General features: G+C 33.0%; 1 protein-coding gene across 1 annotated transcript in view; it reads left to right on the top strand.

The window, feature by feature from the left end:
• Nucleotides 1–3,869, top strand: part of LOC132759654 (aminomethyltransferase, mitochondrial-like) — a 37,819-nt gene extending 33,950 nt beyond the window's left edge. The window contains exon 9 of the mRNA XM_060751463.1: nucleotides 1,218–3,869. Coding sequence (XP_060607446.1) covers nucleotides 1,218–1,438 — 221 coding nt within the window. The 3' untranslated portion in view covers nucleotides 1,439–3,869. The remainder of the gene's footprint in view (nucleotides 1–1,217) is intronic.
• The last annotated feature ends 9,251 nt before the right edge of the window (nucleotides 3,870–13,120 follow it).

The following is a 13,120-nucleotide window of genomic DNA, read 5'->3' as shown; positions in this document are numbered from 1 at the left end:
GTCCAGATTGGTTTCTGGCCAAGTCTATTTAAGATTTTCAGTGTGGTAAGGGATAAGATTGTTTAATGATGAGTTTTATTTGAAATAATGAATAATTAAGTGTAGGTAACACATTCTCATGTTTAAACCACTGAATTGATTCCCCGTAAGGAACACCTGTCCGTAAAGGTAATTAGAATAATTAAAACAGTTACTAGCTGAAAACATTAATGGAATTAAGATTTTTATATTGTTTTGATTATGGTAATTAGTGTGTAGTATACACTGGTACTGCACTAATTACCTCTATAATTTTTACTACATTTCATCAATGTAACAGAATGCTATGTTACAACAGATTGTATTTTCATAAGCCAGTGATGGTAAGATTAGACTAATAATTACTTGTGTCCGTGTTCTAGGTTTGAGTTCAGTGTTCACTCCATTAAAGTGGATTGGTCTACAATGGACACATTTTCCATAAGTATTTCAATAACTGATAGAAACAATAAAAATGTATCATTTGGATATTCTTATAAAATATTGATGAAGAAAATAGTTCATACAATTCTTATTAGTGTTCTTGTATGAACATTTAAATATGATGTATAATAATATTCTGTTCTATAGCTATTCATTATTTGCTATATATGAATATATTGTATATCGGATCATGTATCTCACACTTCCCAACAACATTTACATATAATTCGTTCATGGTCTTTTGTTATGTCTGATAGTAAATACTGTCAACATAATTTTAAAGTATTACAAGATTCTATTATAGACCAATTCACTTTAACATTTTTGAGGATATTAAGATGTTATTATATGAAGTTGGTCCGCTTATAGTATAGAGGCTTGTCATAATACACAGATGTTCTGGCTCTATTCTGGTGGCAAGGGCTAATCCGTGACCTTCACTTCACTGTTAAACCTTTATATTGATGAAAACTTTAAGTAAATTTTACAAACAAGTAGCCTTTATTTTGAGGTTATTTTGTTCTATTCAATCAATGAAAGGTTTGCGGTAAATGTGGCGTTTTTTAAGGATCTTAAAAAGATGTGCAAGCTGATCCTTGTCTGCACTGTGGTAGCATTTGTTAGAATCATCATGCTGTCAGTAACCTATTGCTTAATTATTACGTTGATTGTTTTAATGCTTTATATTAATTGAATGGTATAAAATTATCTTTACCAAATACACTTATCACTAATACCACATTTTTGTTTTACAGGAGGCACAGAAATCTATGATGAATCAGGAGAAAAGGTCATCGGCAAGGTCACCAGTGGATGTCCTTCACCTACTTTGAAAAAGAACGTTGCTATGGGTTACGTGGGGCCTGCCTTTTTCAAACCAGGAACCAAAGTGAAATTTCTAGTTCGCAAAAAGATGGTGGATGCAACAGTTACTAAAATGCCTTTTGTACCAACAAATTATTTTTTTGGAAAATAATCTCTTTAGAATATTTTTAAATAATTGTAAATAGTAAAATATTGATATTATGTGTAAACTGTCATGAATTGCATGATTTCCATATAAACATATTTGTTTTTTGGGAGGGGTTGGGGATAAAAGAGTACATAAATAAGGAGAAGGTGCATGTGTTAATTGATTCGGGTAGGATAGGGCATTTGCAAACTATTTGGTGCAGTCAGTTTATATTATGTATTTACCAGTATTATTTTTAACTTTTTTGGTCAGTTATATTGTATAAAATGTTATAACATATAATTCCTTTTGTGACCCATTCTGTGAGACAGCATTGGTGTGATCTTTTCATAGTGAAGAAATGGAAAGGTGGTAATCAGTGTGATTAAATGTTTGATAGTAAATTGTGCATTATATTATCAGTGTTTAGATTTAAAAATTAGGATTTACAATTAAAAAACAATCTGATCATATAGACATACTTCAGGGCTTTGCTTTATGACACACTTGTAATGTTGCTTGCATTCAAAGGGGTATGCCAATGGTACAGCAATATTTAAAAACAAGACTTTACGGGCCGGCGCACAGTGCCACACTTATTTATGTGCTTCATTATTTCAATCTTTAACCTCCTGAATTAGTATAATTGGTTGGCCCTGCTTTTAATTTGGAACAGTCCATTCAAAATTTAAGGGATTTCAATATCAAAATACAAAACGTGAGCCACTAACAGTAAAGAGCTTGATCAGACTGCAACAATATAGAACCTGTTTGGACTTTGCAGATGTTTAGACTGGTCAGGCTCTATAATGGTGGCAAAGGTTTATCACTTGAGGTTACAGAAAGTTAATGATTTATAATTCTATATGCCTTAGATGGCTTATACATTGAGCTCTGATTTTTAGCTTGACTATTAGAAGAATAGGGAATAGAGTTATTGTACTCACCTAGGTGTTGACATCACATTTTGGTTAAGTTTTTGTGTGCAAGTTGGTATTGCAAAGTCTACTGAGGGGAATGGATTGAAACTTCTGTTTGACAGCATCATTAGGAGGTCACTGTCCAAGACCCATAATTCAAATATGTATTTTGACAGAATAATGACCTTTTAGAACTTAGAAAAAATCTACATTACCTAGAATCATTATTAACTATCAAGCACTGAGAAAAGTCAAGCACACTGTTTTATTATTTTCCATTCCTGATTTTAAGAATTTATTTTTTATGGTTTAGAAAAGTGAAATCCAATGCTTTAAATGTATTTGTATTTTGTAGACAGCATTCAAAAGCTGAACTCTAAAAATTTTAAAATCAATATTCATTAATAGTTTTTCCAGATTAATCATTTACAAGGTGAAATTTGTACATTAAATTTTCTTTTTCTAAAGATTTTACTGAAAATTAATCATGAATAATTACTGTACCTAAGTATTTCATGTTTTCCAGTAATAGTTAGGTTTGTGATTTTTATTTGATGTCAAATGACTTGGTACATGCATAAAATGTACATTTTGAGTATGATAACACAACATGAGTTCACTGTCACACGTGGCATGTGCTGATGTTGTCAGTGGCTAAAATTTTATTAAGACAAAAAATAGATAAACTAATATCCATCGTGTATCAGGGTATTTCTTACTTAGAAAGCACGTCTCATACATGTACAATATTTGAATTGTTATTGAGTCATATTTTGTATTGTTGTTATGAAGTATACAAAACATTAAGGGGACTTCATAACATAACCACAATTCCTCAAACAAATGGTTTGGGGTTTTTAAGTTTTTTTTTCAGTGTATGTAAGAGGAATAAAGTTTACAGTTACACAAGGTTTGTTTGGAAAGTTTGTATAATTTCATAATATTCTCAACAATCAGGGGAACTTTATATATTTTAAAACTTTATATTCATAGACTTCAACATCTTTTACATTTAATCTGTAAAATTCAATTCTATACTTCAGACAGTTGTAGGTACTCAGACATCAAATTTCAACAATACTGATTGAATAATGTAAGATAATGCCCAATTATACATACTTTCTGAACACCCCTCATTGTATATACAATATATATATATATAAAATTGATCTGCAGGTATACTTATCTGTTTGCTTCATATTTCACAAAATCTCTATATCTATATCAAATAAGATCGGTTACATTATATATTGAAAATCTAGTCACTGTTGAATCCAAATTAATTCATTTTTTACGTTTTATATTGTTATATTGAGGTGATGTGTGTGCCTTTGTCAACTAACTTATACTCGTAGGTCTAATTTACGTGTTTACACATCTTCTCTTTTTTAAAGAATGCAAATGAAGTGTCATCATTTGTATTAGTTTTTGCTTTTTGATATCTTTGAAAAATTACTAAGGAAATGAATATACTATTGAAAACCTGTCTTATATGTATAGTGTTTGTCTAATTGTATTCAATTTTAAATAATAAAACTTGAAACATTACTGTATCATACGGTGTAATTTTTACTTTTAATTACACAAATAATGTAAGAAAACCAGCAAGTTTCATGAAATTTACTCTATGAGAGACTTTTCTATGGAAAAAGGGTTAATGGAATACTGCGATAACTGGTAGCTATAATGTAATATATAGCCCGTAGCTATAATGAAATACATAACCGGTAGCTATAATGAAATACATAACTGGTAGCTTCAATGAAATACATAACCAGTAGCTGTATTGAAATAGATAACTAGTAGCTGTAATAGAATATTTTGAACTGATAGCTATAATGGAATATTTAACCCTTTACCTCATATATACGAGAAGCAATGCACTTTCGACCCTCCGCCCCCACCCTTTTTAGGCCTCGAATAGTATTGAGTAAAATGCCATGCCACCGCATGGTTCAAATTTTATAGCTGTACATCAAAGGACAATAAAGTAGGTCACATCATCAAAATCTAGGTCACCTGATATCAAAGTTTAATTTTACAACTAAAACTGTGCACATGGTCAAAATTTCATTGCTGTACATCAAAGGACAAGAAAGTAGGTCACTGTCCCCTTGGGCCAGGCAAAATTTTGACCCAAAAGTTTAATTCAAAACAATCTTGATACAGGTCCACCAAACAACATTTCAAGTCAAATATCTAAGCTGTAGCTTTCTCCCATTCAGAAAACATTTGTTATGCCCCCAGGCATATAGTAATTGAACCGTCCGTCTGTCCGTACGAGGTTAACCTAGAACGGCAAGTTTGATTTTTCTTAAGTTCTACCTGTACCAATGGCTTCTAAGTTTACACACTTACTAATCAATACAAAGTACATGATCTGGGCAAGTTACATAACTCTGGCTTTCATATTTACCAAGTTATTGCCCTTTTCAGCATTTAGAAAATGAATAATGGTTAACCTAAAACGGCAAGTTGGAAATATCTTAAATCTATACTAATGGCTTTATAATTTCCACACTTACTTATCAATACAAAGTACATGATATTGCCAGGTTATATAACTGTGTCATCCATATTTCCCAGTTATTTCCCTTTTTTCACTTTGAAAATAGGGCCTATTTCGGCAAGTTGGATTTATCTTAAATTTCTCCTAATTGCTTAATTTCTTGAATGATATCTTTCATATTAAGTAGGTGGATACCTTTGGTGGTCCTCTAATTTTTTGTGGAGTAAGCGGTCTCTTGGGTCAAGGTCACTGGTTTAAAAAATAAATATAAACATTTTTGCTCATACAGCCTTTATTTTTGTGTCGCCTTTCAAGGCGACATATAGGGATTACTTTTGTCGGCAGTGTCGGCGTCGGTGTCAGCGTTGTTGTCGGCGTCGGCGTCCCCTAAAGCTTGTCCAGAGCATAACTCAGTCACTTTAAGTTGGATTTACTTCAAACTTGGTATGCATGCTTCTTTCAATAACACAAAGTGCAAGGACCAGTACTCTGCACTTTTTAATTTTTGAGTTATTGCCCTTTGTAAATTTTCATACTTTAATTTTGTCCGGACACTTTCTCTTCAACTATAAAAGCTATGGACATGAAACTTCATATGATAATAGATCTCATTAAGAAGAAGTGCAGTGCACAAGAATCGGTACTCTGCATTTCCTAATTTTTGAGTTATTTCCCTTTGTTAATTTTCATACTTTATTTTTGTCCAGGCCATTTCTCCTAATGTATAACAGCTATGGACTTGAAACTTCATAGGATGATAGATCTCATTAAGAAGAAGTGCAGTGCACAGGAACAGGTACTTTGCATTTCTTATATTTTGAGTTATTGCCCTTTGTTAATTTTCATACTTTATTTTTGTCCGGGCCATTTCTCCGAAAGTATATAAGCTATGGACTTGAAACTTCATAGGATGATATATCTCATTAAGAAGAAGTGCAGTGCACAAGAACCGGTACTCTGCATTTTTTATTTTTTGAGTTATTGCCCTTTGTTAATTTTCCATTGATTTTTTTGTCCGGACCATAACTTGAAGACTAATGGTTGGAATTCAATATAACTACATACAATGGTCAAGCACATTGAGAGGAAGTGCAATGCATAAGAACCATAACTCCATCTTGACTAATTACAGAGTTATTGCCCTTTGTTACTTTTCCTTGTCCGGGGCATAACTTGAAAACTACTGGTTGGAATTAAAAACAACTTCATACAATTGGCAAACACAATAAGGGGAAGTGCAGTGCACAAGAACCATAACTCTATCTAAAGTAATTACAGAGTTATTGCCCTTTGTTACTTTTCATTGCCTTTTTTGTCCGGACCATAACTTGAAGACTAACAGTTGGAATTCAATATAACTTCATACAATGGTCAAGCACATTGAGAGAAACTCCATCTTGACTAATTACAGAGTTATTGCCCTTTTTTACTTTTCCTTGTCCAGAGCATAACTTGAAAACTACTGTTTGGAATTCAAAACAACTTCATACAGTTGTCAAGGACATTAAAAGGAAGTGCAGTGCACAAGAACCATAACTCCATTTTGACAAAATACAGAGTTACTGCCCTTTGATACTTTTCCTTGTCAGGAGCATAACTTAAAACGTACTGGTTGGAATTCAAAACAACTTCATACAATGGTCAATCACAATAAGAGGAAGTGCAGTGCACAAGAACTATAACTCTATCTTCAGTATTTATAGAGTTATTGCCCTTTGTTCCTTTTCTTTGTCTTTCTGGACTTATTACAGAGTAATTCAATTAAACTTCATCAATGGCCAACCACATTGAAAGGAAATGCAACATATAAGAACCACAACTATCTTTAATTGCCCACAACCATAACTCTATATTTCAATTCTTTTACCAGGTATTCTGTTACTAGTAACATCCTCATTTCCGAAGCAGTCTTGTGGGGGTATTAATCACATTTAGTGATAGTTCTAGTTTAATGACAAATGTATTTCATATTTGGTAGGAAGATAACTTGCATGAAGTTGAATATTTAACAACTTCACAAGTCAGAGCAATGACTTGGCAACTTATATTTTTAACAATTACAAACTGACATTACTTTGTCAAGCTATATAACTTGTGTTTACAATATTTTGGCAATTTTTCTGTCCATAACTGAGTGAATGGGTAAACATTTTTTGAAATATTGCTACTGACAAGAATCTGAGCCGGGGGCATTTGTGTTTAACAAACAGGTTCTTGTTTTATTTTCTGTTTTTACTATGTGTACATAATGAGAATCACTGCACCCCTTGGGGTGGGGCCAATTTTGACCCCAGGGCTATAAGTTGTACAATCTTGCTAGAGGTTCACTACACAATGTTTCATGCAAACTATCTTAACTCTAGCCTTTGTAAATTTAGAGAAGATGATTTTTTAAGTTTTAACTATAAACATATAAGGAAAACCTATGGCCCCCGGGGCGGGGCTAATTTTGACACTAGAGGCAAAATTTGAACAATTTTGGTAGAGTACCTATAGATGATATTATTTAACAAATATTAAAGCTCTAAGCCTTGTACCTTCAGACAGAAAGAATTTTTTGATTTTTTACTATATGTATATATTGAAATCAATGACCCCCAGGGCGGGGGCAATTTTGACCCCAGGGCTATAATTTGAACAATCTTGCTAGAGGTTTACTACACAATGTTTCATGCAAAATATCTAACCTCTAGCATTTGTCAATTGCTAGAAGATTTTTTTTTAAGTTTTTACTATAAACATAGAACGAAAACCAATGACCCCTGGGGTGGGGCCGATTTTGACCCCAGGGCTATAATTTTAACAATCTCGGTAGAGGTCTCCCAGACAATGCCGTATGCAAAATATCTAAGCTCTAGGCCTATGGGGTCTTTACAAGAAGGTATTTTAAGTTTTAACTATATGTACATAATTATAGTGAAAATCAATAATCCCCGGGGCGGGGCCGAGTTTGACCCCAGGGCTATAATTTGAACAATCTTTGTGAGGGGCTACCAGACAATGCCTTATGCAAAATATCTAAGCTCTAGGCCTTTTGGGTCTTTACAAGAAGGTATTTTAAGTTTTTACTATATGTACATATAGTGAAAGTCAATGACCCCCGGGCCGGGCCAATTTTAACCCTAGGGCTATAATTTAAACAATCTTGTTAGAGGTCTACCAGACAATGCCTTATGCAAAATATCTAAGCTCTAGGGTTTTTGGGTCTTTACAAGAAGATTATTTAAATTTATTCTTATAATTCCTTTTGGTTGCCATGGCAACCATATTTCTGCATAGAATGAAATTTTTTGGCCCTTCACCCAAGGATCAATCCTGCCAAGTTTGGTTGAAATTGGACTTGTGGTTTTTCACAAGAAGATTTTTTAAGTTCACTTATAACACACACATACACAAACACACACACACACACACAGGTGAATCACTATATGCCACCGTATCGCAGATGCTGCGGTGGAATAAAAACATGTCCTTTTTAGACCCCAATCACTTGTTTTCGTTTAAGAAATTTTGATAAAAGAGTGACTGATCACTTTTTTTAGCGCCGACCACTATCAGAAAGAAGGGTGCCAGAAGGGGGATGTGCCGTATCTGCTCAGGGATTTGAAGAGGGGCAACAACCAACTCATAGCCAAGAAAATTTGGGACCTGTGATAGGCTAAAATTGGCATCAGGTCGATCAGAAGGTAGCAGGTAACAAACGCTGAAAAGCCTTTGATTCTTTCTCAATCCATTGAGCAGTGGCAGCACATCGAAATCAGTTTGGATGGGAAAAATCAATGGTGATTTTTGGCGATTATAAGATATCCCCTTGTTGCCAAGGTAATGGGCAATTTAAGACTCAGCATGCCGCTACAAAGGCTATCGTCCAGTCCAAACATTTGTTTAAGTTTGATAAATATTGGAGCATCTTTCATAGTTTTACAGCAATCTGAACTTGTAACAGGAGGCTTTTCAATGAAAACAGCCATTTTTCACAAAATGCTCATGCAGTAACCAGGACTAGCCGGTCTTGCAGTAACCAGGACTAGCCGGTAGCTTTAATTGTATACACAACCGGTATCTAAAATGGAATACATAACCAGTAGCTAATTTAAATGAAATACTTTGAACTGGTATCTATAATGGAATACATTATGTAATACATATAACCCGTAAGCTATAATGAAATACAAAACCGGTAGTTAAAATGAAATACAAAACCGGTAGCTATACTGGTTGGGGACCACCAAAACCGGACAACCACCAAACCCGGACGGCCCCGAAAATGCTTAATTTAGTATTTTCTTTGTTCAGTGGTTGTCTGTCACTTTTTTAACAACAATAAGTGCATGTTTCTTTTAAAATTAAGTAAATAAATTTATTTCAACCTCCGTAAATGGTAATATTTTAATGTCTATTTCAAGAATGTTAACGTTGAAATTCGGGGGTCAAGAAAGCAATGCCTGACCTCATATACCATCTATAATCATTTGCAGAGTGAATAATAGAATATCCAAAACTTCAGCATTTGTGGCTGACATATTGTATATCATGTTACAAATAAAAAATCTAAACACCCAAGCTTTTATCTGAATTAAATCACATCGTGTTCATATCTGTCCGGACACATGGTACTGTAGTGTAGACAATTTAGGTAATTTTGATACCCTCCTTGTCGAGCCTCAGATATAAGTGTCAATACAATCACAAATAAACAAACTAGTTTGTTAGTTAGGAGAAGAACCTAGCTGAACCGTGTCAAATTGTTAGGTCTCTATGCTAAAAATTAAGAAATCTGTACAGAAAAAAGCTCCAAAAGTGTCCGGTTGATGGTCTCCGACCAGTAATGGAATACATAACAGGTAGCTGTAATGAAATACATAACCGGTAGCTATAATGAAGTACATAACCGGTAGCTATAATGAAATACATAACTGGTAGCTGTAATGATATACATAACCCGTAGCTGTAATGAAGTACATAACTGGTAGCTGTAATGAAATACATAACCCGTAGCTGTAATGAAGTACATAACTGGTAGCTGTAATGAAATACATAACCGGTAGCTATAATGAAATACATAACTGTTAGCTATAATGAAATACATAACCGGTAGATATAATGAAATACATAACTGGTAGCTATAATGAAATACATAACCGGTAGCTATAATGAAATACATAACTGGTAGCTATAATGAAATACATAACCGGTAGCTATAATGAAATACATAACTGGTAGCTATAATGAAATACATAACCGGTAGCTATAATGAAATACATAACCAGTAGCTATAATGAAATACATAACCGGTAGCTATAATGAAATACATAACTGGTAGCTGTAATGATATACATAACCCGTAGCTGTAATGATATACATAACCCGTAGCTGTAATGAAGTACATAACTGGTAGCTGTAATGAAATACATAACAGGTAGCTATAATGAAATACATAACTGTTAGCTATAATGAAATACATAACCGGTAGATATAATGAAATACATAACCGGTAGCTATAATGAAATACATAACTGGTAGCTTCAATGAAATACATAACCGGTAGCTATAATGAAATACATAACCAGTAGCTATTATTAAATACATAAATGGTAGCTATAATGAAATACATAACAGGTAGCTATAATGAAATACATAACTGTTAGCTATAATGAAATACATAACTGGTAGCTTCAATGAAATACATAACCGGTAGCTATAATGAAATACATAACCAGTAGCTATTATTAAATACATAAATGGTAGCTATAATGAAATACATAACCCGTAGCTGTAATGAAATACATAACCGGTAGCTATAATGAAGTACATAACTGGTAGCTGTAATGAAATACATAACCGGTAGCTATAATGAAGTACAAAACTGGTAGCTGTAATGAAATACAAAACCGGTAGCTATAATGGAATACATAACCGGTAGCTATAATGAAATACATAACTGTTAGCTATAATGAAATACATAACCAGTAGCTATTATTAAATACATAAATGGTAGCTATAATGAAATACATAACTGGTAGCTGTAATGATATACATAACCCGTAGCTGTAATGAAATACATAACCCGTAGCTGTAATGAAGTACATAACTGGTAGCTGTAATGAAATACAAAACCGGTAGCTGTAATGAAATACATAACCGGTAGATATAATGAAATACATAACTGGTAGATATAATGAAATACATAACCGGTAGCTATAATGAAATACATAACCGGTAGCTATAATGAAATACATAACTGGTAGCTATAATGAAATACATAACTGGTAGCTGTAATGAAATACATAACCGGTAGCTATAATGAAATACATAACTGGTAGCTGTAATGAAATACATAACCAGTAGCTATAATGAAATACATAACCGGTAGTTATAATGAAATACATAACCGGTAGCTATAATGAAATACATAACCGGTAGCTGTAATGAAATACATAACCGTAGCTGTAATGAAATACATAACCGGTAGCTGTAATGAAATACATAACCGTAGCTGTAATGAAATACATAACCTGTAGCTGTAATTTAATACATAACCTGTAGCTGTAATTTAATACATAACCTGTAGCTGTAATGAAATAGGAAACTGGTAGCTGTAATGAAATACATAACCGTAGCTATAATGAAATACATAGCCGGTAGCTGTAATGAAATAGATAACTGGTAGCTGTAATGAAATACATAACCGGTAGCTATAATGAAATACATAACCGGTAGCTATAATGAAGTACATAACTGGTAGCTGTAATGAAATACATAACCGGTAGCTATAATGAAGTACAAAACTGGTAGCTGTAATGAAATACAAAACCGGTAGCTATAATGAAATACATAACCGGTAGCTATAATGAAGTACATAACAGGTAGCTATAATGAAGTACATAACAGGTAGCTATAATGAAATACATAACAGGTAGCTATAATGGAATACATAACCGGTATATATAATGGAATACATAACCCGTAGCTAATTAATGAAACACTGTGAACTGGTAGCTATAATGTAATACAGAACCGGTAGCTATAATGAAATACATAACCAGTAGCTTTTATTAAAGGTATACCGGTACATTACTGGTAGGTTGCTATACACCCATTCTCACGTACGACATTTCATTATAAAATCCTAGAACTGAAAAATGAACTTCCTTGTATTTTAAAATTCTATTCCATTTCCAAATTAAAAGTATCTAAACATCTTAATTGTCAAATATTACAGTTCTGATGTCCTAGATGTTTCCCTACGACAGGTTTTCTAGATAGAACTAGAAAATATTTAGTTTCATCATTTTCGAGACATTATGGTCCTGAAATTTGTGCATTTGTTATGGCGATTTCATTTGGTCTCTAAGAAAAAAAACTTTCTAACATCTTTCTATATAAACATCTTGAAAATCAATTCACTTATTGAACTTACACAAACTATATCTTTGTTTAAAATGCATTTCATAACGAATATGCCTAAATCTTATTTTCAAAATGAATAACCTTATGAAATTCACAGATCTTAAAAGAATGGAAAAATAAAAAAAATGTGCTTTCAATATAGTTCCTATACATATTATGTATTATACATAAAATTCTGTGTCATATGGTTGGGATATGTCTCTTATATTTACAAGGGACGTACGTGAGGTGGTCTTTTAATTTTTGAATGTAGTATTGGTCACTGGATTCTAGGTCAATGTCTTGCATTTATATATATTTGAGCCGCGCAATGACAAACCAACATAGTGCGTTTGCGACTAGCATTGATCCTGAGCAGCCGCACAGTCTTATCAGGATCGATGTTGTTCGCTTACAAACACTAAAACAAGTAATGAAAATGATAGCGAACAGCATGGAATCTGATCAGACTGCGCAGATGTGTAGACTAGTCTTGATCCATGCTGGTCGTAAATGCACTATGTTGGTTTAGTTATGGCGTGAAAATCAATTATTGAACTTACACAAACTATATCTTTTTTCAAACAACACATGGAAATGCATTTCATATTATGCTTAAATCTTATTTTCAAAAAGAATAACCTGATACATTATCAACAGATCTTAAAAGAATCAACAAATAAAAAAGTGCTTTTATTGACGAATTCTTTATGATAGTTCTTATACTAATTACGTATTGTAAATAAAACCCTGTGTCATACGTGTCATAGTTGGTTAAGATATTTGTCTTATATTTACGAGGAACATACGTAAGGTGGTCCTTTAATTTTTGAATGAGTATGGGTCACTTTCTTTAGGTCAATTTCTGGTATTTATGATTTATATATA

This window comes from Ruditapes philippinarum, unplaced genomic scaffold, assembly GCF_026571515.1.
Source record: "Ruditapes philippinarum isolate M1 unplaced genomic scaffold, ASM2657151v2 ctg1151_1_1_1_1, whole genome shotgun sequence".
Lineage (NCBI taxonomy): Eukaryota > Metazoa > Mollusca > Bivalvia > Venerida > Veneridae > Ruditapes > Ruditapes philippinarum.
This window is presented reverse-complemented; position numbering and strand designations above follow the sequence as displayed.